General features: G+C 42.9%; 1 protein-coding gene across 1 annotated transcript in view; it reads right to left on the reverse strand.

The window, feature by feature from the left end:
• The window catches only part of DNHD1 (dynein heavy chain domain 1), a 55,371-nt gene extending 30,030 nt beyond the window's left edge, over positions 1 to 25,341 (reverse strand). Inside the window, exons 1-19 of the mRNA XM_037839640.1 lie at positions 25,334 to 25,341; positions 24,994 to 25,165; positions 24,692 to 24,749; positions 23,361 to 24,195; positions 20,348 to 20,497; positions 19,575 to 19,778; positions 19,387 to 19,497; positions 17,654 to 17,810; positions 14,096 to 14,350; positions 13,850 to 13,987; positions 13,664 to 13,715; positions 7,555 to 7,817; positions 7,236 to 7,479; positions 3,940 to 4,097; positions 3,278 to 3,403; positions 2,913 to 3,189; positions 1,064 to 1,191; positions 761 to 959; positions 274 to 368 (exon numbers count right to left, since the gene is read on the reverse strand). Coding sequence (XP_037695568.1) covers positions 274 to 368; positions 761 to 959; positions 1,064 to 1,191; positions 2,913 to 3,189; positions 3,278 to 3,403; positions 3,940 to 4,097; positions 7,236 to 7,479; positions 7,555 to 7,817; positions 13,664 to 13,715; positions 13,850 to 13,987; positions 14,096 to 14,350; positions 17,654 to 17,810; positions 19,387 to 19,497; positions 19,575 to 19,778; positions 20,348 to 20,497; positions 23,361 to 24,195; positions 24,692 to 24,749; positions 24,994 to 25,165; positions 25,334 to 25,341 — 3,630 coding nt within the window. The remainder of the gene's footprint in view (positions 1 to 273; positions 369 to 760; positions 960 to 1,063; positions 1,192 to 2,912; positions 3,190 to 3,277; positions 3,404 to 3,939; positions 4,098 to 7,235; positions 7,480 to 7,554; positions 7,818 to 13,663; positions 13,716 to 13,849; positions 13,988 to 14,095; positions 14,351 to 17,653; positions 17,811 to 19,386; positions 19,498 to 19,574; positions 19,779 to 20,347; positions 20,498 to 23,360; positions 24,196 to 24,691; positions 24,750 to 24,993; positions 25,166 to 25,333) is intronic.
• Positions 25,342 to 27,132: the final 1,791 nt, after the last annotated feature.

Here is a 27,132-nt window from a genome sequence, read left to right on the forward strand (position 1 = left end):
CATCTGCCATCTTGTGTGCCCCTAATTATGGGCTGCCACCCATCACTCTACCCTACGAGGGACATGCTTTTGGTCACAGAGTGTGGAACCACCCATGGAATCTCCCTTTGGAGAGTTAAGAACATTCATACCCTTCATGCAGGTTAGCAATCTCACTCCCACCCTCCACATGCCAACATCCACTGTCCCCTTGTTTTAAGGGGTTGCTGGGCCTTAACTGGCTCCATTATAGATTAGCAAAGAGGTCCTGGGTCTCCCTCCTGTGGGCCCTACCTGGTTGATTCGATCTGAAAACTCCAGTAGTGGACAAGTGAGCAGACGGCCCAGTGTTAGGACGTCCATCTTGTTGAGACTGCCCAGCCCTAGGGCTGGAGGTAGAGGGGACAACAAGTCAGAGCTCCACCCCATATCTGGCAGAGTCCAGCCCATATCCCAGACCCCAGTCCTACCCTAAGCCAGAGCAAAAATCTGGGACCCAAAGTCCAGCTCAGCCCAGTTCAGATCTCAGATTACAGATATCAGAGTACAACATAGAGCCAAGAGTCCAGAGTCCAGAGCACAACTCAGAGCCCAGAGCTAAGACCCAGCCCAGAGCCTAGACCTACGTAGTGCCACTGAGGTTAGAAATGTATGTGAAGACACGGAGCAGCCTAGGGACCAGAGATGTTTCCACAAGAGCAATGAAGAACTGAGTTGTTGCAGAGTTCTAAACCCTATACCCTTCCTCTCTCCCCAACCCACTGATTCTAACCAAACATACCTCGTAGAAGGGCTTGGCAGTTGGGACTCTGCAGCTGGAGGGTGCCTATCTTGGTGAGTAATGGCAGGTGTTTGCGAAACTCCTCCAACATGTGCATGCAGCGTTGCAGGACTGGGCTGTGTAGCCCCAGGGTTGCACTCATCCGTGCCGCTTCTGTCAGCCAGCCATCTGTCTTCTCCTGGGCCATAGTCAAACTGAACTGTAGAGAGAAGTGCTCTTTGTCAGTTTGAGACTCCTCCCTAACCATCCCCCCCATCTTGATGTCCCGTCACTTTCAGGAGCTCCAAGGAAAAATGTCAGCACCTTTGCAAAAGCCATGCACTTCCACTCGCTGATGTTCTCAGAGACAATTCGGTACAGGTGCCAGATGCGCTGCTGCTGCACAATAGGATGGGCCCCACAGGCTGGGAAGGGCACAGGACTCTCATCCCCTGTTTGAAAGGGCTGGCTATGGCCTGGGGCTATGTGGTGGGGCATGATGGGGAATGGCCAGTAAAGAGACCATAGTGACAGAAGGGAGGGTCCAGAAAGGGTGGTGGTAGTGGTTCCAAATTGTTTAGTACAACAGTGGAGATGGGTCAATCCAAAAGACAGTTAATTCAAGGAAAGAGCAACTGGGAAAATGTGATGATAGTGAAAGAAACTGAAACAAATGAACCTACTGTGTTCAAATGAACACCATAACCATACTGAAGGGAGAAAAAAAAGGAGAAAACAGAGGGAGGGAGAGCAGAAGGAAGAATTAATCCAAGAAATTTATGTACAGTATTTGACTACGTATCTTCAGACTTAACAAAGTAGGGAGCATGGAGGGAGGAGTAAGGGAGAAGAACAGCAAACAAATCCTGAACTAATCTTCAGTAGGTTTGTTTACAGTAACAGTTTGGGTGAAGCAATTAGGAAGTTACTGCAGATGTAACACAGGATTAAGCAAATGAGTAAATGTGTTGATGTTGTTGGGAGCCACACAATATGAGCCACATATTCTTCTTGGAAAAAATATACTCAAAGAAATACCTCAACCATCTGAGGAAAAAATGAAACTAATGAAAAGATGTAGTATTAAAAAAGTAGCAGTGAGTAAACAAAACCAGTAAACCTCAGAGATGTCAAAATAGTTGTTAACATGGTTACAAAAAGAAAGCATGTCTAAAATGATGAGTAAAACAGATGATACATAATGGAAATAAAGGATAGTGTTAATCATCTGGATCTAAAATTCTGTATTATTGTAACAAAAACTCGGAGTTTGGTGGGAAGATTGGGATGGAAAGAGGAAGTAAAAGCAATGCTGTGGGGTTTCCTGTTCCTGCCTTCAAAAGGCCCAAGTTCCCTGCTCTTTTTCACAAACATCCCCAATCCCTAGCAGGAAAGGTCAAGGTCTATGGTCTGTCAGTTCGAGTATGGGCTGACAGTCTCCCAATACTCTGCCAAAGGAAAAGTCCCTTGTTTGAGGACAGTTCTAAAGTGTCCTCCACCTCACATCTGGCCAAATGACCCTGGGACTGGGGATGCCCACAGGCAGAGATAGTTCTGGTTGGTACTTGGCCAAGGGTCAAATCTTAAGCAATGTGTCCTTCCGAGGGATATGTGACTGCATCTAAGAAAGGAGACAAGCCTACAAAGTTCTTTATGTACAGAAGGGCACCAGCCTATGCTGCACCACTACCTGGAAGGGCTAAGAGCACTAGTTCTGTGCTGGTCTCCTCCTGTGGGCTGGTGAGGCCTCAGCAGCCTCCTTTCTACACCACGTTGGCTGGTAGCAGTAGATATTGGAGCATTAAGACCTATTCTTATTTGGGGCCTACTGCCTGGGTTGAACAGGCCTATGTGAATGCTAAGTACTATGATGAGGCCACCCTTACATTTCTCCTACACAGGCTTCTATTAGTCCCCTGACTCCATGCCATACTAATGGAACATTCTTCTATTCGCTTCCCCACCAGAAGCTCCCTATACCCCACCCTAAGCACACTACCTAACATATTCAATGTATGAAGGATTTTATCCTGCAGTTTTCATTTATAAAAGAGAATAATGAAGGTATGTGATTTCTGAGGCTTGCTTAGGATCACATGGGACACAGGACCCTTTTCTCAGCTGGAAGAGCCTATCGTGGGGAAATGGTGGAGGGAACAGGGATCCTCAGTACCAGTGAAGGTGGCATAGGCATGGTGCAGTTCACTGAGGTAGCTGGCTGTGTCCTGGAATTGACACTCCAGGGAGATGAGCTGATTCTCAGTGCTCCTCTGCTCTTGCTCAGGATCGAGGAAGGGACCAGAAAGGGCCTTCTCAAGCAGGCCTTCCAGCTCCAACACTGTTGCGGCCATTAGCTGCTGCAGCTTGGGCACGATGGCATGTCGCTTACTGAGCAGGAACTCTGAGGCCTGACTTCTCTCAAACTGAAATGCCTCCCACACATCCAGCAGCTATGAGGAAAAGAGAGGGCAGTTAAGTAGATCAGCTATGAGGGAAGGGAAATGGAGGGATGGGTGATTCCCTGAATTGCCCTCTCACCGAGATGTCCAGAGCCTCATTCTCAGCACTAAAGAGGCTAAAGTGGTTGCGGATGAGTTCATGAAGTGACCGTATGTATTCCACTCGTTCCTCCAGCTTGATGTACTGTTCGTTGGCCTCGTTCAACTGTAGGGGCTACAGCATGAGTCCAGCACCCCTACAACCCTGCACTCCTCTTTGGGCCCAGCTCCAAGGGGCACCATCACCTTCTGGAGGCTCCAGACTCCAGGAGTAGCCTTTGAACCAACTGGGATCAAGGGCCACCTGAGGTCTGATCCCCATCTGACCCAGGTCTCTCTGAAGGAGAACAGTTCCTCCCTCCCTGACTAGGGGCTTCCTCAAGGCAGGAGAGGTGTCTTCCCCACCAGATCATCACCCTGATGACACAGCAAAAACTTCCTCTCTGACGGACTTGTCACACAGGGCACCTCTGAAAGCAGAACTGTATTGCTCTTATCACACCAGGTCCTCCCCCTGACATATGGACACTAAGGGCCATGCAAATAGGGCAAGAATTAGCAAGGGCAGAATGCTTATCTGAGCACAGTTTGAGAATATCAAGTCCCATTGGGAACTCAGATGAGACCTGAAAAGAGTGTACTGAGCATCTGAGTGTATCTGGGCCCTGGATAAGCAGGGCAAGATGGATGGGGAGAGCCCACCTTTTGGGAACACCGTGCAATAGCATGAATGTCGGAATTGATGTTTTGGAAGACAGTCATGAAATCTGTGAGCTCTGTCACTAGCTGCTGAGTGCGGCTCCAGCACTCATTCTGCACCTGTGCAAGAATGTCCTTCCTGATGTTGCCCAGCCTGGATTCTGGAAACAGGAAAGGATCAGGTATTAGGGGATACATGAAAAAGAAGGGGTACTGGGGGAGTGTTGTGGGTCCAGAGTGGGAGTGAGGCTATGGGGAAGCCAGAGCATGAGTTCATTCCCTCAGTCACTGAATGCTTACTGGACCCCTGCTTAGTATCCAATCAAGAGGTATGTACAGGGGCCTAGGTTGGCACCAGTAGACAAGAAAGAATGGATGAGACAGAGAGCGTCCCACCTTCAGAAGCTCACAGGATGTTGACAGAGACAGACTAAAAAATGGAGAATCACAGACCAGTGTGAGAAATGCTCTGAAAGTGCCCAGGAGCCCTCAACTGCCATAGAGAAGGGAGAGAGGCATTTGGAGGTTGGGAAAGGCCTCCTCAGAGAGGGGAAAATTGGAGTTGGGTTTGTTGAGTAGCTAATGCTCAAAGTTGTCAAGGCATACCAAGTAAGTGAAATAGCTTGTGCAGAGGCATAGAAATGGCATGTTCATGAACAGCAGAAAGCCCTATCAGAGATGAAAGATTTCTGTTTGGGAAGTCTTACTGCCTATGTTCCAGTAGAAGAGGTACCAAGAAGAGATGGCATCTATTTTTTCTTTTTCAGGATTAAAGGAAAGAATCTGTCAGGTGGGTATGGGACTAGAAGATAATGGAATCTGCCTTTGATGATATGTACAATTCCATTGTCTCGGAGGGCAGAAATACATCAATATGATACTTCATCAAAACTAAGATATCATTAATTCTAAAACACCATTATTTTATATACCACTGAAAAAGAAAAAATGCTGTCATCTAAACTCATTGATCATAAGATACCTCTTGAATTCAGAGATGCTAAAATATGCATAGAACAGTGAAATATAGTATAGAAATACAGTATACACAAAATACAATATAGAGTGCTTACTACCTGTCAGGCACTATATCAAGTACTTTACCTGTATTAACTCATTTAATTCTCAGAAAAACCCTTGAGATAGATACTATTATTGTCTTTATTTTACAGATAAGGAAACTGATGCTCAGAGAAGTTAAGTAACTTGATCAACACCACACAGCTAGTATGTGGCAGAGCAAGGATTCAAACTCGGGCAACTTGGCTCTGCTCCATTATATTTTATATTTTGAGAGGTGAAAAGTAAATCGGCCTATGGGCATTTCTCTAACTGGAAAGTGGGATAGTGAATTCTGGAAGTAGATAATTAAAACCTACCTGGTACATAACTTTTGGAGCCTTGGAGGAAGTGACCAAGAGTACTGGGCACTAAGAGCTGATGAGAAAACCCAGACAGAGGGCACCTATTAAGGTGCACTCTAGGTTGAACAGAGCACTGAATATGTGAACTCAGACTTCAAAATATCCCTCTGGTCTGTGGTCATTGTGATGTTGATGCTTTTTTGGACCAGTAGCATCAGGCAGTTGGAGGCAAACAGCAACTCAACAGCGACACCGTATGGTATTAAGGAGCAATTGGTTGATAACATGCCAGGGTTCCTTGGGATTGGAAGTTGGAGGTGGATAGGGAAATAGATTTGAGAGATATTTAGGAGGTAGAAGAACAGAGAGGATTTGGCGACAGGTTAGATATGCTGGGGTTAGGGTGAGGGAAGAGAAAAGGATGAGGAAATCTGAGGATTTCTGATGAGACCATCTTACCAAGGTGGATAATTATGTCATTCACCGTTGAAGGGAGCCCAGGAAGAAGAGGAACAGAGTTGAAAGAAAAGAAGACAAAATTAGATCTACAAGAGGGGTGAGAGTAGACAGAAGAAGGAAAAGTGAAATGAAAAAAATATTAATCGTCTACTGCATGCCAGGCTGCATACTAGTACTGTAAATAATAACTCATTCAATACTCCTACTATAACCCTATGAGCTGAGTATTATTAAGCTCATGTTACAAATAAAGAAAGTAAAGCTCTGTTATCTGAGGTCACAAAGCAAATAGAAAACAGAGCCAGGATTCCAAACCCCACGCTTCTCTATATATATTTGCTCCTCTTGAAGAGGCAAGTTGATCCTGGACTAAGGATCCAGAAACTAACAAATTAGAACAAGAACACCAACTTCCTGGGTACCAGTAGAATCAAAGATAACATTCCCAAGTCCCTTACAACTCCCAAATGGCAAAGGATATAGAAGATAGCTGTGATTGACAGGCAGTAGACGCAGATGGAGTTCCTGTGTTGAGGGTTGAGGGACCCTGAAGCAAAAGCTGTGGGGGTGAACAGCCTAAAACAGAGACTGGGTGAAAAATTCACTAAAACTCCAAGGAGCTGCAAGGCCAGCATGAGCCAAGGAAGGGCTGAGTCAGCAAAGGGAGAAACCCTGGGCCCTACTAGCCCAAGAGAACACACACCAGTTATGCCAGCCCAGAACACATCAGAACCAGAAGCAGTAATGTCAGAAGGAGGGCAGAAAGCAGGCAAGGATTATTACACTCAAACAAGGGTCAACAGGAGCCAGCAAAGAAGAGCAGACAGCCCAGGGGCCTGCACTCAATACCAGATGCCACCTTTGGAAGGAAAAGGATCAGAGAACACTAGAGAATAAAAATAAACTAGAACTATAGTGTGAATTTTGATTGACTGAATACTTAAAATGGCCTATTAGACCAAAAGTGACTAGTTTAAATGAAAAGTGTTCCTTTACTTGAGAAGCTTATGTTTTTCTTTTACCATCAGCAAAAGTTAGGACTACAGAATAAGACAAGATCAGTTAAAGTGAGAAAACTGTTAACACATCCAAATTGTAGGGTAAATTTTGATTCTGCTACATGGCAAGAGTAGACTACCTTAGATTCCTAAGAATCTCTGGGCAGAAACTGAGCTCAGTAGCGTGAGGAACAGGCTAAGATTTTTCTCAGACACATATGGTTTGAACTACTTCCACACCATAATAATAAAGCGTCAAGTGACAGGAACATGACTCCTAATGAGTATAGGTATTGAGCAGAACCGAAACAGGTTATCCTCTGTAGTGATCACAGAGGAAAGTGACTTTGGAAGGCTCCATGTGTCTGACAAGAGATTTGTGCTAAAGGTCCTTAGAGGACATTTTAGGCCTAAGGAGGGCCATGGAGATAGAGATAAGGAAGCAGGAAGGAAAGGTGGGAAAACAAACAGCACTCACCCATCTCTGCCTGTATCTCATGGCAGCTCAGCAGCAGCAACTTGCCTTTTGTGAGCAACTTGATAGGCATATTGGAGACAAGGGACTGCCACGCATTCAGGCGGCTCACCAACGACAGGTAGTCCTTGATGGAGCAGCCTCTCATGGCCTCCAACTTCTCAGGCCCCCAGGCTTGCAGGAATTCATAGATGCCTGTCATCCAATGATGTTCCCCGCAGAATTTATGAACCTCCTGCAGCATGGCCTAGGGGCAGACAAAGTGCTTAGGCTATCATGGGAATGATGGGTCTCCTCCCACTCCTTAAACCTCAGTTCTCACCTCAAGCCGCGTCTGTAGTACAGTCAGTGCCTCCTGGATTCGAGGGTTGTTGTCCAGATCCTTCTGCAGATGTGTATAATTGGGGGGTGAGAACTGGCCCCGCAGCCGGTATCCACGAACCTCCAGGGTTCCAGTGTTTGGGAACAATTTCCAAGGCCACACTAGTCCTATATCCCGGCCACAGAAGATATGCACAGCATTGTTGGGCTGTCCCTGGAACCTGGGCATCAGGAATTCCATGTCTGAGTCCTCCTCTTCATCTTCTTCTAGTGGGGCACATGCCATAATTGTCCATGAGTGCCCCCCGGATCCCACATACAACCTCCTTCACCACCTTAAACATGTACACACACATCATATACACATTACACACACACCTTCCCCATTCATGAGTGAGTTCACACATACATCCACATCACAAATACAGTTACCAGACCCACTGAGGGAATTTATTAGTTTGGCTTTGGTACAGAGAACACAATTCACTCCAGCCAAGTACAAGCAGGAAGGGAATCACTGGAGAATATTAAATGGTGGCAGAATAACTGGGAGAGCTGAAAAAAAAAAAAAAAATACTCTAGGCTGAGCTTCTAAGGCTCTCTTGCCTGGTGAATTGAGAAGTCACTGCCATACCACCAGCTACAGAAACACACTGCTATGATCTGTAGCAGCAAAATGGAGGAGGACATACACGTTGCCTCTCTCCACAATTAACTCAGTTCTAAGTTGAAGTCTTATATAAATCTAATTGGTGCATCCTCAATCACATATGACATCTAGGTGCAAGTGGGTCTGGGAAGCATAGTTTGTAGCACTCCAAGCCTCTGCAGAACAGGAATGCATACTGGAAGGAAGCTGGAAAGAATGTTGAGCACACCAGCCCTCAGTCTTTGCCTGAAGGAATATCCTTGAACCTGGCCTCCCCCCTGACTTTTTAGGAACTCATTATATGCCAATTTCATTATTTGTGTTAAAACTCAGCATTTAAAAAAGTATCAAAATGTTGAGAAATTAGATCTACACTGCCTACACCAAACATTACAGTGCCCCCAAGGCTTGATCCAGTCTTCAGATCTCCTGTCTTCTCCACCTGCACGCTTGCTCTAGGAGATCTCATTCAGTTTCATGTCTTTAGGAACCATTTATTTGCCCCCAAATTTATATCTTTAGCCCAGATCTCTCCCTGAATTCCAATTGCTTTAAACAACTGCCTACTCCACTTCTCCACTAGGATGTCTAATAGGCACAGCAAACCTAGCAGGTCCAAAACTGATCTCCTGTTGTCTTCCCTCAATATTGCCCTGCCTGCAGCCTTTCAATTTCAGTAAATGGAAATGCCATTCTTCCAGTAGCTCAAATCAAAAACTTTAAAGTCATCTTTGAGTCTTCTGTCACACACAACACAGTCAACATCAGCAAATCCTGTTGGCTGTGCATTCAAAATATATCCATAATCCAACCAATTTTCACCACCTCTCCCACAGCACCCCGTACCCCTGCCCAGACCAAGTCACCATTATCCCTCACCACATGAGTGCACTACTCTCCTAGCTTGTCTCCCTGCTTTGCCCCTTGCCACCAACAACTTACAGGCTCTGCTCCATTAAACAAGAACTATCCTTTAAAAATAATGCCAGAGGGAAACTGCCAAAATACAGAAGAAGGAAGCAACCAAAGTGCCCATCAGCAGATGAATGGATAAACAAAAGGTGGTATATAGATACAACGGAAATATTACTCAGCCTTAAAAAGGAATGAAGTTCTGATACATGTAGCAACGTGGATAAATTGTGAAGACATCATGTTGTGTAACGTAGACCAGACACGAAAGGACAAATATTATATGATCTCACTGATATGAAACAATTAGAATAAGCAAAATTTATAAAGTCAGAAACTAGAATACAGGTCACCAGAGGCCAGGGTGAAGGTAGGGAATGGGAAAGTAATGCAATCAAATTAGGATGAGGGCATACTGTATTAAGGTGGGCCTTAAATCCAATAACTGATGTCCTTATAAGAAGAGGAGAGGACACATAGACACGCACACAGAGGGAAAAGAGCCAGGTGACAACAGAGGCAGAAATTGAAGTGATTCAGCAGCTAGCTAAGGAATGCCAGGAATTGGCAGGAGCCACCAGAAGTTAGAAAGAGGCTAAGAAGGATTCCTCCCCTACAGCCTTTGGGAGGAGCGTGGCTCTGTTGCCACCTTGCTTTTGGACCTTTAGCCTCTGGAACTGTGAGAAAATAAATTACTGTTGTTTTGTCCACCCAGTTTGTGGCACTTTACTATGTCAGTCCTAGGAAACTCTTGAAGCTGACCAGCCAAGCCTTCCTTCTGGAACAAGGCCTGACACTAACGAGAAACTTCTGGTGGTAGAATAAAAAAACAATAGAGCAAAATGGAAACAATAGAAAAAAAGAAGAAGAAGAAAAAAAAAATCCAGGCTAAAGTGACAGAGGGAAACAGAATCCAAGAAATCTCAGAAAGCTAGTCACCATTTTTCAACACCGTAGAAAAACAATAAAAAAGGAAACTGAGAAGTTAGAAAACTATTCTCAGCCAAGCCTCCTTCTGAAAGTTAAGAAAACTCATTTTTTTAAATTGAACAATAGAAAGGTATCGACATCAAACTCCATATAAATCTATTATAAGAAAAAAGAGAATAAAGAGTAGAATAACATCCCTGCAGAATATGAGAGCCTTTAAGAAATAGATTAAAACTATAACCCACCATTTCGAAACAAGCTAAATGACATTAAGAAAATGATGTAAGTCATGAAAGAACACATGTAAGAATTAGAAAAACTCAGAAATTATGTGACAGAATTCAGGAAAGAATTAGAAATAAAAGGATTAAAAAAATCATTTCAGAATGGACACTTGACTAAAAGGAACATAAGAGCAAATAAACACAATAGAAATTCCTCAAAAGAAACAGAAGGTGAAAAGAAGAATAATTAAAAATACAAAAAAGAAATAAAGAAAGGAAAAGACAGTAGACAACTGACCAAAGTTGCATGAAAAAATAAAGATCTCTAGTAAAGATAATGACATGGGTAAATATAAACACCAATATTATTGTATATTTGGTTTGTAACTCCATTTTACTTCCTTCAGAATCTAAAAGGCAAATGCATAAAATGCAATGATAAATCGATGGTTTTGGACTCATGATGTATAAATATGTAATTTGCGACAACAACTACCTAAAGGTGGGGGGACAGAAGGGTATAGGAACATAGTTAGTGCATGTTATTAAGCTAGTATCAAAACAGATGAAATTGTTATAGATTTAGGATATTAAATTTGAGCCCTATGGTAATCACAAAGAAAATATCGGAGAATGTACAAACTCATAGAGACAGAAGTTAGAGTACAGATTACCAGGGGCAATAGGGAGTTAATGCAAAATGAGCGTAGGGTTTCTGTTTAGGGCGGAAGGAAAGTTCTAGCAATGGATGGTGGTGAGGGTCCTGCAACACTGAGAATGTGATTAATCCCACTGAATGGCAGGCTTGGGAGGAGTTGGGATGGGAAGAGTTATATTTGCATGTACATTTCCTCAATTAAAAAAGAAGAAGAAAAAGCCACTAAAGAGACAATGACAATTAAATGCAATATGTGATCCTGGATAGGATCTAAGAATGAAGGAGAAAAGGCTCCGAAGACATACTGGGACATATGAAAAAATTAGAATATAGAATTTAAGCTTTATATCAATGTTAAATTTTTTAAACTTGATAACTGCACTTAAGTTGGTTACATAAGTGAATTTCCTTGTTTGAAGGAAATGTACATGGATGTATTAAATGACCAAGAAGGATGATGTGTGCAACGTGCTCTCAAATGTTCAGAAAATGATATAGATAGGTGAGAGATGAAAATAGATTGATAGACAGACTGTGGCAAAATGTGAATCTGGGTATCTGAGGGGAGGGGGTATGCTGGAGATCTCTGTATGAGGTTGTATTATATTTGTAACTGTCCTGTAAGTTTGATATTATTTCAAAATAAAAAGTTTAAGGAAAAAAATGTTTCATAATCAAAATGAGGCAATCTTTTGTCCCTTATTGTTGTAACAGATTTATCTTACCACAAATATCAAAAAGATATTCTGATCTAGATATTGTCATACTAAAGCTAATTTAAGAACTTGACAACTGCCAGATGAGGAAAGTGATTATCTGATTATATTTTCTCCATTACAAACTGCAGAAAATTTCTTGTAAGAAAATGTCTTGTAAGGATATCAATAATAAATAATATTAATATCCTCTTTTTGGTTCCAGTACTAAGATTCTTCTCTAGAGAATATCAGAGAACACAGCTTAGGACTGGGGGATATGTTGCTGTTGTACACATGTGCAACCATTTTATTAACAATACATCAGGTATTGTTCTGGTAACTAGAATCTAGTCTATGTATAAGTTTCTAGTATACAGGGTTTGTTTTTCATATTTTAGAGACACAGATATCATTGTGTACTTTGGTTAAATTGCTACACAAATTATGCCGTATTTCAGTAAAAGATTTCTCAGACTAATAGTTTACTATTAGTTTACTATTACTGGCAATGACTCCACTTTCTTTGAACTTAGGAAAATCCGAAATCAGAAGTTTGGTTCTGGTTCCTCCACAAAATGAATCTTATTTTCCATGCGGATCCTTTTCTCTTCAAACTTTTATTTTGAAAATTTTCAAACATATAAAAAGTTTAAAGAATGGTACTATGAACAACTTAATCCTTCCACCTAGATTCAATAATTAACATTTTGCCACAATGCTTTATCTGTTTATCTTTCTCCTAAACCATTTAAAAGTAAGATACAAGCACATGACATTTCAGCCCCAATTAAATACATCAGTCCATGCTGTTCTTTTAAAAGCGAAAGGGAAAACCCAAGACATTGCAGATGAATATTTTCACTTACACAGAAATTTAAAGTTCAAGGTTGTTGTTTTGTTTTTTTTTTTTTGCCATTCAAAGCAAAATAATATAGAATATCAAATTAGTTCAGCCTATAATGAGAAAACACTGTGAAATGGTTGATTTATCTAAGTCTTTAATACTAGTAATACTAAGAAGATATCATATGTAGCATGTATACTATATACCAAACACCATACTAGACATCTTACTCCTTTAATCTTCAAAATAACCCTGCTGCCAGCTAGGTATTTTTGTTATTCCCATTTTGCAGATTGGTAAACTAAATTCACATAGGTAAAAAAAGCATGAATCAACATGTGTCTGATTCCAGAGCCCTTCCACTTTCCACTGCATAATGTAAAACAAATATCAACAGTCTGTATCAATTACCTTAGATTCACTTGGGGAAAAAATGTTCCCCCAAAGGTGAGATTTGTAAAAGGCACAGGCTTCTTTCAGTGAACCTTTTTCCTCCTTGTCACCTAAGTTTCCTAAAATTAACTCTGTCTTTAAATCATCTTAATGAAAATATACTAGTTAAATAGGAAAATGAAAAAGCATCTACAAATCAGATATGAATGAATGCATTTAATGCTTTTATTTGTGAAAATGTTCATATTCCAAATAAAAATATGTGAAGATGTATTTCCTCCCTGGTGGTTAACAAGTTTGAGGACTGATAACCAAGGATAATTGGTAACCATAAACTACCTCAATAATACTCATGAATTACTCTGTGTGAAATGAAAAAGAGCTGTATGAAATGAAGCACATATATTGAACAGAGTTCTTCAAGCAAATACACATTAACCTAGCAATCAAATGCAACAGTAAATGAAATACAAATATGATATTAGAGAAAAACCTCAAGGAGTATGACAAACCAGGGGAAGGACAGCGTACTCACACTCTTTCATAACCCTATCATTCTACTCAGGTACATGCCCACACATACATATGAGCACATGCATGAGCATGCAAAAATACACCCACACCCTCCCACCCCTGTAACACATGGGTGCGGTACCCAGTTGGAGCTGCTCTATCTAGTTAGAGCTACTCCATCCACACCAAAGGCCTGATTATCTCCTGCCTGCTTCCCATGTCATTAGCACTCTACAGGTACCAGCCACCCCTCCAACCTTCCTACCCCATGCTTAGGTCTCCTAAATACCTTGGGAATACAGGGTATCCCAGGAGGTCTTGAGGTCTGCAGATTGCATTACCTTCATGCCAGGATATGGAGAAAGGGCAGAAATGGAAAACAACAAAGGATTCAGACCATGCTGAGGGCTTCTGATCACACAGAGAATAGAAACTGGGAATTTCTATAGCCAGCCCCATGTCATCTCCAGAATACCTTAAGAGCAGAGGCCTTGACAGACTGTAGGCCCCCAGTTAGAACCTGGATCATCTTTTCAGTAGAGGGCATATGAGACAGTTGGCCACAATTGTCAAAGACCAGCTGTGTTAGTAGAAAGGGATTCTGCCTTGGGGCCTATAAAAAAAATGAGAGGAGAGGTCATCGGACTAGCTGTCAGTATCCATTGGCCCATCTGGCCTTTGACTGCCTGCCCACCTCCATGCATACCACCCAACACCTCACTTGCAGGATGTTGTCCACAAAAGAGGTTATCTCTTCCTCCACAATGGACACAAGGTTCTGGCAAATCATATAATCTACCAGGCGGGCGAGATGTCCCAGCTGCAGCAACCAGGTCTCTGCCTGCTTCAGTCGCAGCTCCAGCTCCTGGTACTGCACTCTTTTTAGGTATATGGATCCTTTGCCTGTCCTGATCCTCTTGCAGCTTTCTACTCGCTCCTGCAGGCCTTGTCGCATTTGGTACGTGTCCTCGTGAACCTGCCAGTGTAGAGTAGAAAACTCACTGGGGATAGGGTATGGAGAGCAAACTGACCACCTACTGGTCTGTGCAGACGGTCAGGTCCTGGAGCCTGGAACCTAGAATCTAGATATGCACACAGAGGGCTTCTTTTTAGTAGAGAATAGCCCCCAGAAACCTTTAAGTGACCTGAGAAGATGAAAATGGGGAGCACGTATTGAGAAGCCACAATGTGCTAACGTGATAGGACATGGCCAGGCCTGTCTACTGAAAGTCCCCTGGGTAGAACCCAAATAGAACATTTATGCTTGGCACAGACAAAGAAAAAGAAAGATTGGATAACTAGAGCTCAGCAATAATTCCAATCATTAGACCTGGGTGATATGGCCTGCTGAGTAACATATTGCTTTAAATTATGTTGGAAGCTGTTTCTGGGCACTGACATGGACTTTCTATTGAGGGAGGGGGAAAAGCCTGGGGGCCTTTTTTTGGGTTCTTCACTGAGCTGGGAGGCTACTCAGCCTACAAAGGTTGCTTACAATTGCCATCACTCTGGGATCCTGTTAAGGAACAGAGGGAGATACCAGAAAGCTATGCTTGACCAGAGGATCCTCTGACCTTGCTGCTTTCATGACCCTTGTGATGCTCAATAGAGCTTGGGAGTAGAACTGATTGGTGTCTGTGATTAGCATTTCTGCTATCCATGAGCTTAAGTCACAGTCTTCTGAGACCCAGGCATAAGACAGCTGGGCCCTAGCCTAGGCAATTCATACACAAACAAGGCCTCACACTTGGTGACATGTCCTCTTCAATGCTCTAGCAATATCCTCAATACCCAAGGCTTTCCACCACTTCATAGTCCTCAGTCCATTGCATCTAGTTACTTGTGTGACTCTTCCACTATACTACAAGCTCCTTGAGGAGGGCTCTGTCATATCTTATTTCTCTGTTGCTTAACACAGCACCTGACCATGTGGTAATACCACAGTAAATGCTTGTAAAAAGAACTGAAAAGGCCCTCTGAATAACACTAAGCCCTCACATTGGGTACCAATCAGGATAAAACCATACAAACAACAATAACAATTACTACTTCAAAAGAACATAATCAAGATACATTCTTAAAATGCCACCCTAGGGATAATAATTTCAGAATTCTGAGGGAAGGTTTGTTTTGTTTTGGTTTGGTTTGGTTTTGGTTTTAATTCAGTTTTACTGAGATATATTCACATACCATAGAATCATCCATGGTGTTCACAGTACCACTGTGCATTCATCACCCCAATCAATTCTGAACATTTTCCTTACACCAGAAAGAATAAAAATAAGAATAAAAAATAAAAGTAAAAAAAGAACACCCAACTCATCCTCCACATCCCACCCTATTTTTCATCTAGTTTTTGTTCCCATTTTTCTACTCTTCCATCCATACACTGGATAAAGGGAGTGTGAGCCACAAGATTTTCATAATCACACCGTCACCCCATGTAAGCTACATAGTTAAACAATCATCTTCAAGAATCAAAGCTACTGGGTTGCAGTTTGATAGATTCAGGTATTTACTTCTAGCTATTCCAATATACTAAAGCCTAAGAAGGGATATCTATATAGTGCATAGGAATGCCCTCCAGAGTGACTTCTTAACTCCATTTGAAATCTCTCAGTCACTGAAATTTTACTTTGTTTCATTTCACTTCCCTTTTTTGGTCAAGAAGATTTTCTCAATCCCACAATGCCGGGTTCAGGCTCATCCCTGGGAGTCACTTCCCCCGTTGCCAGGAAGATTTACACCCCTGGGAGTTAGGTCCCATGTAGGGGGGAGGGCAGTGAATTCACCTGCTGAGTTGGCTGAGCTAGAGACAGAGAGTCACATCTGAGCAACAAAGAGGCCCTCTGGGGAGATTCTTAAGGACAATTATAAGTAGGCTTAGCCTCTCCTTTGCAGTAACAAGCTTCAAAAGGGCAAGCCTCTGAGGGAATTTTTTTAAAATCTGAAACTAGTATAGTTGATGTTTGAGGATGAATAAAAACATTTTTAGATCTGCAATGATTACAAAAATTTACCACCCACTTATTCTTATTCTGTTTGGGAGAAGAATATTGATAGAAACTCACACTTGGGATTCATTCACTCAATAAATACTTACTGAGCACTTACTACATGGCATAATCTGTACTAAGCACTAGAGATATATAGGTGAATACAAAAGATAAAAATCTCTGCCCTCAGTGAGGGAAGGTGGGAGGTGGACAGAAACACAATAAATAATTACTGTTGTGTGTCAAAAGGTGGTAAGTACTATGAAAAAAGTGCCATGAGTAGGGTAAGGAGATGGGGAATTCTGGTGGAAGGAAGGAATTTGACTATTTTAAATTTTTTATTTTAGGTATTTTTAAATATTGTGAAAATTTTCAAACCTTTCCAAAAAACCTAACATACCCAAACAAAATTATTAGATCTAATAAGTTTGATAAGATTTCAGCCAAGAGCTGTCCTGGGAATGGAAATTCCTTGTAGCCAAGACTTTATTTGAGATTTTAAGGTTCTATATCAAGTGATTAACCTCCTCTGATGAAGTTCAGAGCAAACATGCAGAACTTAAAACCCAGCTCAAGACAGGCAAGGTGGGCCCCCTCCACATCAGTTCTCATAGTCACAAAATCAGGGTGGGGGGGGAGTCTTTCTCTGAGAACTAGACCATCTGGAGATGGTGATTGACCAGAGAGCTGATAACAAACTATGATGATAGGCCATGAGCAAGAGGCAAGTGCACAGCCAGGCTTCCCCGAGCCCTAGGCAGAGGGCTTGCACCACAGATGCAAAGTAGGCATAATTAGGAAGGACCACATCACTGCATGCTTCTACCAGCCACTGTGGCCTGTTCAAAACCCAGGAATGAACCTGTGAGACTTCTAGCACTTCCACATCAGAAACCACACTGCATTTTATGCCTATGAAAGGTGCAAGATAAGCTCAAGGATAAGCCTAGTAGCATGAAAGATCAGTATTCCCTCTCATAAAGCCATGATCACACCTGGCACAAAACAACTGATAAAATAGAGATTATTATATTCCTTCTCCTCCCTCATCCCAGGCCATGACCAAATAGTAGAGGAAGGCTGAGTCCAAGCCTCTGCCCACCTATTATATCCCATTCCCCCAGAGCAGAGAGTGCTGTTGCTCGATGGGGCAGTGGCTCTAAACCACTTGCAGAGTACATTCTACACAGGGGATCCCAGGAGAAGCTTAGGCTAAGAGAAGGCTAGAATTCGGGGGGAGTTCAGCTTGGAGAGAAGGTTCACAAAGAACTGGAGCCTCTTACCATTTGAAGAATGGCTGTGCAGAGACGCAGGCAGCGGAGGAGCAGCCGCAGAGCCTTGTGGTTCTCTTTGGCTAGAGCTCGCTGCAACTCCAGCAGGTCATAGCACTGATCCTGTTCCTGGGGCAGCCAGGACACAGAGTGCAGCTCCTGCAGAAGCCTGGAATCAAGGGCTTAAGCTGGTCAGAGCCTTCCTTGGATGCCTTTGACCTCTCCCTAGCCCAACTCACCCCAGATTGAGCAAAGATATAGAAAGATTGTAATATTCTCAGTGATCTAAAGTGATAGCTTCCTCTTGTGAGTTCTTTGGAGGAATTCAAGCCCAGGAAGTTGTTGGCTAGGGATTTCTTTGGGAAAGGCTCTGGGTATATGCAAATGGTTATACCAAGTGACCCTTTTGCCAGTTGAGAGGTCAAATAGGTCCCAAGGTTTTGAATTGAAACGAGAGATTGCAGATATTTCTTCCTTGCAGTAGGAGATGCTGAGGGCTCTAAAAATTTAGATGGACAGTTGAGTTTTAAGATTAAAGGTGATTAACCTGCAACCTCCCTATGGGCTGGTCATCACCTTGAAGAAGTCCACTTCTATTAGCCATTTTGCCCCAGAGAACTCCACTTCTCTAAACATCCTTGAAAAAGACGAAAGGCCCCCAATAAGCAGAAAAGATAACCATAGCAGGGCCTACTAATAGGCACAGAACATACTTTATAACCACAATCTCATTTAATACTGACTACGGCTGTGTGGCAGAAATCTTTATCCCTAGTTTACAGATTAGGAAACTGAAGCTCAAAGAGTAAAATCCCTTCCTAGCATTTAGATATGTCTGGCTTCCAAGCCCTTATGTTTTTAATCACATCATGATGATTAGGCTAGGCTGGAGGATGGAAGCTGTCTAGAGCAGAGGTGGCAAACCAGTAGCCCATGGGCCAAATTCAGACCAAAAAGCTTTTCACAGCCCACAAAGACTTGGCCAGCACAGGGTTTTATTAAAAATTTGAGTCAACCAGTTAAAATTAAGAAATTTCACACAAAGAATGTGGATTTCCAGGAAATTCTGAAAAATAAGGTAGCTGACCACACTTGACCTATATTCCCAAGTAACAACAATCAGTTGGAACTGAGCAGTAACTGTTCTCTTTAGATGCAGTCTTCAGATTGCAGTCCCCACACATCCTAATGTCTTTCACCTAACCTACTATACTCCTTCAATACCTGCTTCTAGAGCCCTGGTATTGGGCTCTATTTGAGTTTGCACTGAAGACCATTGTTACTGGTTGAGTCATGCAAGGAAAGCAAGGAGGTAATGAAAATATGAATAACTAACATTTTCAAAAAAAAGAATCCATGTAATACAATAGAAAGAGCAAATACTTTGGATTCAAACACCTGAGTTAGACCCCAGTTTTGATGCTTAATAATTGTATGATCTGAGGCAAGTTGATACAGAAGCATATGTAACAGCATAGAGAGATGTTAAGAATATATTATTCATGCAAAAACCTGATTATTAAACAACATGTAAGGTATGATCTCATTTTACTTATTTGATAGAAAAAGGCTAGAAGGATATGCAACAAAAGATTCATAGTGGTTATTTACGGGTAGTGGCATTAAAAGTTTTTATGCTTTGTGCTTTTTTTGAATTTTTCAGATTTTTTACATTGAATATGTTATTACCTTTTGTAAATATAATTTTTTTAAATTCCTCTGAAGTTATATCTTTAAAATCTCACCTGCTAATATGGAGCAGTCCAGTGCCAAAGTGGGGTACAGCCAACAGCAGATGATTCCCTAGGAAAGTCCGATGCCGATGCAGCCCCTGTAACTTCACATTCTTCTTCCAACTACAGATAGAGGCCGGTGACAACATGTAATTGTTCTCTTCTATTTCCTCCCAAATCCCAAACCCATCATTACTTACCATGTCAAGGCCTTGCGTAAGAGGCAATACTTAAAGAATGGAATGAACTGGAGCTGTTGCCAGAGAACAGAGTGGCGGTGCCAGGAACCCAGGGTCATTGTTTCACTTCCCTCCACAGGATGTACATGCAGGATCCCAAAGGCAGAGAAGATGTAGTGCTCAGGATTCACCTTGTTTGGTGGCACCACTATCAGGCTGTAGGGCCTATAAAAAAAGAGCTCTGATCAGTGGGAACTTGTACAGACTCCAGGAAGGAAAAACAGAAGAATGGAGAGATAGAGATAGAGACAGAGACAGAGACACAGACACAGACACAGACACAGACAGTATAGAGATAGAGATAGGATCGTGATAGAGATAGAGATAGGTTGGAGACAAGATAGACACAGAATAGATAGATATAGAGAGAAAGAGAGAGAGAGAGCATAGAGATGGAGATAGGAGATGAGAGAGAGAGAGAGAGAGGGGAAGAAAGTAGGCAGAGAGGAAAGACGGAAAAAACATTAAGAAGAAATTGATGCCAAAGATGGAATAAAGAGGACAGAGGAAAAAGTGAGAGAAGTATGACTAAGATAAGAGGCTACAAGACCAAAAGGGAGCAAAGAGGAGGAGGAGGCCAAGGAGAAGGGAAGGAGAAAAACTAGAGGACAGAGGAGGAGTAGGGGGAGAAAAGATCAAGGAGAACAGCAGGTGTGAGGGAAAGAGAAGAGGGAAGAGATCATGGGATGAGATCAGGGAGGAGCAGGAGAAGCATTCTGAATATAATCTGTTACCTAAAGTACCGGCTGGGAGCTACATTGAGGTAGAGGAAGTGGATCTTCTTCAGGTATCTCTCTGTCTGCAGAATCATCATCACTTGGCTACCCAGGAAGGAAGTCTTAGGTAAGAAGTCAGCACCAGGAATTTCATTGTCAAGCTGAGACCTGTATGATAAAAAATCATAAGAGGCAAAGAAAAGAGGTCAGGGAGCTAGAGCATTGCCACTATTGGCCAGTGACGGAGGAGATGGATCAGATCCCTGAGGGGACCTGATGTGGTACTGCAGAGCTATCTACCATCTGTACCCACAGAAGTTTCACATAACAGGCAAATACAGTCCATCATACAACACAGGCAACTATATCTATACAGACACAGGCACAAACAACACCCCCCACCTTTCTGATAAATGAATAATCATTGTACATTGCTTGTGATTACCATGAAGTCAGTGTTACTGTGTACAAGAAATAGGAGGACTTTATTTTCCCAACACATCATCCTGCAAATCCACAGGCCTGGATTTCTCCTCTTTGTCAACCTTCCTAATCTTCCAGATCTTTATAGCTTTGCTCCCAATATACCTTCTTTCTAATCCTGCACAATATCCATGCCTTTGACTCTTCCTTGCTCTTCCCCCATCATCATCCAACCTCTAGCTTCACATCTTTTCCTTTCCGGTCAGGATTCATGGTGCATTACTTCAACTTTCTCAAGCCTGTACCAATACTCTCACTTTCTTATCCTTCTACCACACTAGTCAACAAAATCACAATCCCAAACCAATCCAACCATCTGCCTTCTTCTCTCCTATTTACATGTTGCTGAAAGTAGGAAATATAAGATTAGAAGACCCTGGGGAGCTTAAATCTATTGGTTTAACATGAAAAATAATTATCCAAGAAAACAAAGTTCATTACCTGAACTAATAATTTTGGTTAAGGTGACCTCAGATCACTTAAAAAAAAAATCTTCAAATGATTAAACTTAGACTTAACCAAAGTATACTAGTATCATTAACTGACCAAACTTAGATTAACAGAACAAGTTAACTCAGGCAAACAGCACAAACCAATTCTAAAGTTCATATCAACAGTAGGGTTTATGACCTTGATTTCTGATCAGGATATCCTGGTAATTGCTATTAAAAATTCATTTCCTCAATTATTATGGTCCTATATGATCTGTATAGATTCAGATCACAGAGCCAGGAAGATTGGCTCTTCTATAGATTTCTCCTATAGATCTCAACTTTGGGTTCATTCTACTCTGATGGAGTAGAAGCCCTCAGGCAGTTATCTCTTTCTGGCCCCTTAGTCTTCAGTCCCCATCTCACCCTGCCAAGCCCCCATTCCCATCCCTTTCTTTTTCTCCTTTCCTGTACAGAGAAAACTGAGGTTCTCAGCCATGAGATAATTCTCCCAACTTCTGTCTCCTTCCCACACACTTATTTGCACATGTTCCCATATTAATCTCTTCCTCCAAGTTGACAGGAAGGGGTGTCCTTTCTTCTCTGCTAGGCTAATTCCTCCATCTATGCTCTGGATCACTTACCCCCTTTTATGATGTATGTTTAAGCTCTCCCTCTCTTTATACTGGGTCTATTTATCCATTCAGTCTACAGATTTTTATTGAGCCTCTACTATGTCAAGCACTGCTTTTCAAAGGCTACAAAAACATCTCTCCACTTTAAAAAAAGAAATTCCTACCTAAACACCACAATTCAAGCTGCTGCCCTATTATTTCTCTCTCCCTTTCATAGCCAATCTTCATGAAAGAATAGTAAAACATGATTTCCACTTCTTTACCTCCCATTCACTCCCGAATGCACTACAATCTGGCATCCTTCCACAAAACTCCACCGAAACTGTCCTCATCATTCAATGAACATTTTGCACATTTTTCTTCTTGTGTTTCAGCAGCATTTAACACTACTGACCATCACTTGGGTGGGCACTCTTACGCACAATATAAACAACCCTTTTTAGGTCTAATGAATTGGAATAGCTAGCAGTAAATACCTGAAACTATCAAACTACAACCCAGAGCCCTTGAATCTTGAAGACAATTGTATAAAAATGTAGCTTATAAGGGGTGACAATGTGATTGGGGAAGTCCTCTTTGTCTAGTGTATGGATGAATGAGTAGAAAAATGGGGGCAAAAAAAAAAGGCACCCAGTGTTCTTTTTCACTTTAATTGTTCTTTTTCACTTTATTTTTTATTCTTATTATTTTTGTGTGTGTGGTAATGAAAATGTTCAAAAATTAATTTTGGTGATGAATGCACAACTATGTAATGGTACTGTGAACAACTGAACGTATGCTTTGTATGACTGCATGGTATGTGAATATATCTCAATAAAATTGAATTAACAAAAAAAAACAAAAAACACTACTGACTGATCCCACCTTCTTGAAAATGTCCCCTTATTTCACTTCCTAACCTGCAAGATATCTTGCTAACTCTGATGTAGACCCAAACTCCTCTGATATGCTTCCTCTCTCTCTCTCTCTCTCTCACTCTCTCTCTCTCTCTCTCTCACACACACACACACACACACACACACCCATCAGAGGAGCAGCCAGGGAAAAGGCAGTGAAGACAGTGTTATTTTATAGCATTTATCACAATTTGTAATTATATTTTACTTGTATCAACTTATTTAATATCTCCCTAACTAAACTGTGAGACCCTGTGGGAAGAGATTAAGTCTGTCTTGCTCACTTCTGTATCCCCAAGCACCTAACATTTCCTGATACATCTTAGATACCCAATAAAATTTTTGAAGGAATGAATGCTTGGGAGGGCAGTCCTGGCAAACTTCTGCCAAGCCTTTTATTTTCATGCAAATTAACCACATTAGAGGCTTATTTGCAAGGAACAGCCTCACACACTCAGCCTGGGGGTAGGTAATTCCTAAAATCAATTGGGAGCTGCCCTAGACATCCAAGTGACCCTAGAAGCAGCCCTAATATTGTGTTCTTTTTCCCCTCTGTTCAAAGCCCCAGACTGGGTCCCTTGTCTACCTAGTCTCTCTTCCAACAGGCTCCTTCTCTGCCTTGTCAGTGCCACTGCTTTCATACTGTACAGGAATGTCTGTCGCCAGCGCCAACGGCAGGAGGCCAAGGCCATCCTGCCACCAGGTTTCTTCTAGAGCCATCTCAGCACCAACGATGCCCAGGCAGTGCTGTAGCTCGGGCAGTGTCAATGGTCGTAGCCATGTGGCCAACTGTTCTTCTACTTTCTGCCCACCCCACCGGGCCTGCACAAAAGGGCAGGCTAGTCCTGGGGGCCCATGTTGGAAACTCCGCTTCTGGGGACAGCAGTCAGCATGGGAGGAACTCTCTAACAAAGAGGTGTCTGGAGGAAAGGCCTGGTTTATGGCATCTAGCAAGTCCAGCTGGAGCTGGGACTGGACCCAGGGTGCCCAGCGGTACAGCTGCTCTAGGAAGGGCAGCAAATCAAGGCGGCCGCAGAGCAGCCCACGATATGGAGGCAGCAGACCCAGCACTGCATGCAGGTAGTGCCAAGCGGCAGGGCTGCCGTCCTGCAGCACAGCTGAGAACAGAGTTTGGAGCTCAGTTAGCAGGAGCTCCAGTACCGTGGGCTTCTCTGCCTCAGTCACTGCCTTCGGGAACTGCTTCCATTTCTGCTCACAGTTCCAGGGCTGCTCCTCTTCCTCTGGGACGCTTACAGAGTGTGAAGATTTAAGAGGATCAGGTGCTGCCTCTTCAGGAGACGGGACTAGCCTCTTTTCTACGGGGACAAGGAGGAGTTGTGCTTTCAATTCCTGTCGAATTGACTTTGCCCAGTCTTCGGGCTCCGACTGCCAGTTCCATGCTCCTGGCTGCTGTGCCTCACCTGCTTGGGCCAGCCCAAAAGAGGGGCAGGAAAAGGGACCTCAGGCTCTAGGCAGGGAAGGTTGGGGTTGGGGGTTGGGGGGGTGGGTGTTAAGGAAGAGGGAGGGATCTAGGACAGGGAAATGGGTGGAGCTGCAATGCACAGCCAGACCAACAGAGGGCCTTTCCTGAAACTTTCAAACCCTCACTACAATTTCCCCCCAAGGACTATGGTAAGCAGCTGGTTCAGGACAGAAATCTGGACCCTCCCAACACTGGGGTCCTTCCCACCTCCCAGTACCCTGTCCCCTCACCTGTCCCAAGGGCAATAGGAGGCAAGGGGAGGGAAGAGAGCCGGAACTGCTGATGAGGTATCATTGGGGAGTGCCTGCTGTATTAGTGGCTGAACTTAGATTTGGGTGCTAGGCACAGGCTCACCCCAATTTCAGCCACCCGCCCACACAGGGACTGGTGCGTACACATGTAATCACTGAAGAGACAAGCTTACACACACACACCCACGCAGGGCTCAATCAGAGAACCTCGGTTACAGCAAGGAACCATCAGTCGGACAGCCTGAAAGGAAGAAACAGGTCGTCACTCAGAGGAGCAAAGCCCCAGTCCCGCACACGGGCTGAGAAAGTCCTGATGACAGAAAGCACAGAAGAGAGCACAGCGCTCGGGATGGGGGAGAGGAGAGCAGGGAGTAAGAAGCGGCAAAGGAACGGGCTGGAGGTGGGGAGCCTTCCTGGGGCTTCTTGGGAGCGTGGGGAAAGGGAGCAAGGAGCGGGAGTGGGACGAAAGAAAGCCGAGGAATCACCCGCAGCTCCTTGCCCTCCCAGCTGTTAGAACCGTTACAAGTTCCCGAGAGGCCCGAATCTTGGCAGGGAGCGCCCGGGGAGCCAGAGACGGGTGGGGAACAGGCAGGGCCGAGAGGGGGCAGGGCCAGAGCCGGGTGGGGCGGGGCCCAGGGCAAACCTGAGGGCTGCCGGCTGGAAGGGACAGGGAGACCGGTAAGGGGCCTAGCTGGGCCTGAAAAAGGATTGTGACACGGTTGAGTTGGGAGAGAAGCAATCCTGAGGGCGTCTTGGGCAGGTGTAATCCTTGTACTTGTTTATCCATTTATTGAATGTCTAAGCCAGCACCAAGCATCACCAAACTATGCCATTGCGACCCATTTCACCCTCTCCACACACATAGGAATATACATCTACTTGTCCCCACAGCGCCCCCTCAAACAAACAAACAAACAACAACAAAACAACCCTGAATAAGACAAAATCCTTGATCTTATGAATCTCAAACTTGGGGATTGGGGAGGGGGCTGAATGATTAAAAATATATAGAAATTCAGCATATGATAGTGTCCCCATCCTCTCCTCTGAAATTCAGATAAGTATATCCAACTGGTTACTTAATGCATGTTTCCACTTGGATATCTGATAAGAATCTCAAACTTAAAATGTCCCAAACCATACTCCTAACTCCCCTCTTTCTTCCCTCTCTCTTAAATCCCATATCTAATTCTTCAGTGCATACTATTGTCTGTATCTTCAAAATATGTCCAGAATCCAACCATTTTTCACCACCTTAAGTATTACTACCTTAGTTTAAGCCACTATCATCTCTCATCTGGAATATTCAATATCCTTTTTTTATGCAATTTTATTGAGATATATTCACATACCATACAATCATCCAAAGTGTACCATCAGTTGTTCACAGTACCATCATATAGTTGTGCATTCTTCACCACAATCAATTTTTGAACATTTTCATTACTCCAAAAAATAAAAAAAAGAATAAAAATAAAAGTAAAAGTAAAAAAGAACATCCAAAACATCCCATACCCCTTCTCCCCACCATTATTCATTTACTTTCTGTCCCCATTTTTCTACTCATTGGTCCATACTCTGGATAAAGGAGTGTGAGCCACAAGGTTTTCACAATCACATGATCACACCTATAAGCTATGCAGTTATACACTTGCCTTCAAGAGTCAAGGCTACTGGATTGCAGTTCAACAGTTTCAGATATTTCCTTCTAGCTATTCCAATACAATAAAAACTACAAAGGGATATCTATATAATGCCTAAGAATAACCTCCAAAATGACGTCTCGACTCCATTTGAAATCTCTCAACTACTGAAATTTTATTTTGTTTCCATTTGCTTCCCCCTTTTGGTCCAGAAGGCTTTCTCAATCCTACAATGCCAGGTCCAGGCTCATCCCTGGGAGTCGTGTCAGGGAGATTTACACCCCCGGAAGTCATGTCCCACAAAGGGGGGAAGGCAGCAAGTACGCTTGCTGAGTTGGCTTAGAGAGAAAGGCCAGATCTGAGCAACAACAGAGGTTCTCCGACGGTGACTCTTAGGCACCATTATAAGTAGGCTTAGCCTCTCCTTTTCAGTAACAAGCTTCATAAGGGCAAGCCCCAAGATTGAGGGCTCAGCTGACTAAACTGGTAGTCTCCAGTGCTTGCAAAAATATCAGGAATTCTCCAGGTGGGGAAGTTTAGTATTTCCACATTTTCCCCCAGTCCCTCAAGCGGGATTTGCAAATACTTTTTATTCTCTGCCCAAATTACTCTGGGATGTATTAGGGCTTCATGCTAACCTGTACAAACCAACCAGATCTCACTCCTTATTCAAGGTTCCATGTAATTATGATGTCTGAATAAATTGACCACACAAGTTAAATTATATAGTATGCTACAGAAAATAAAGATTTTGTGCCAAAGAAACATCTCTTCCTTTGGTCTCACACAGGAGTTGAAGTTTTAAAACACTGTCAATATCATCCTTTACCCTTTAGTCAATTTATCTTAGTCCTAACCAAGTCCATTTTGTTCATATCTCTAATTGAAGTCTAATCTCTTTTTCAGCTTCTTTAACATTGCTGTACAGGGTAATGCTGACATTCATAGATGCCGAACCCTGGCTCTGAGTCTCAGGTGTCA

Source organism: Choloepus didactylus, chromosome 6 (assembly GCF_015220235.1).
Source record: "Choloepus didactylus isolate mChoDid1 chromosome 6, mChoDid1.pri, whole genome shotgun sequence".
NCBI classification, from domain to species: Eukaryota; Metazoa; Chordata; class Mammalia; order Pilosa; family Megalonychidae; genus Choloepus; species Choloepus didactylus.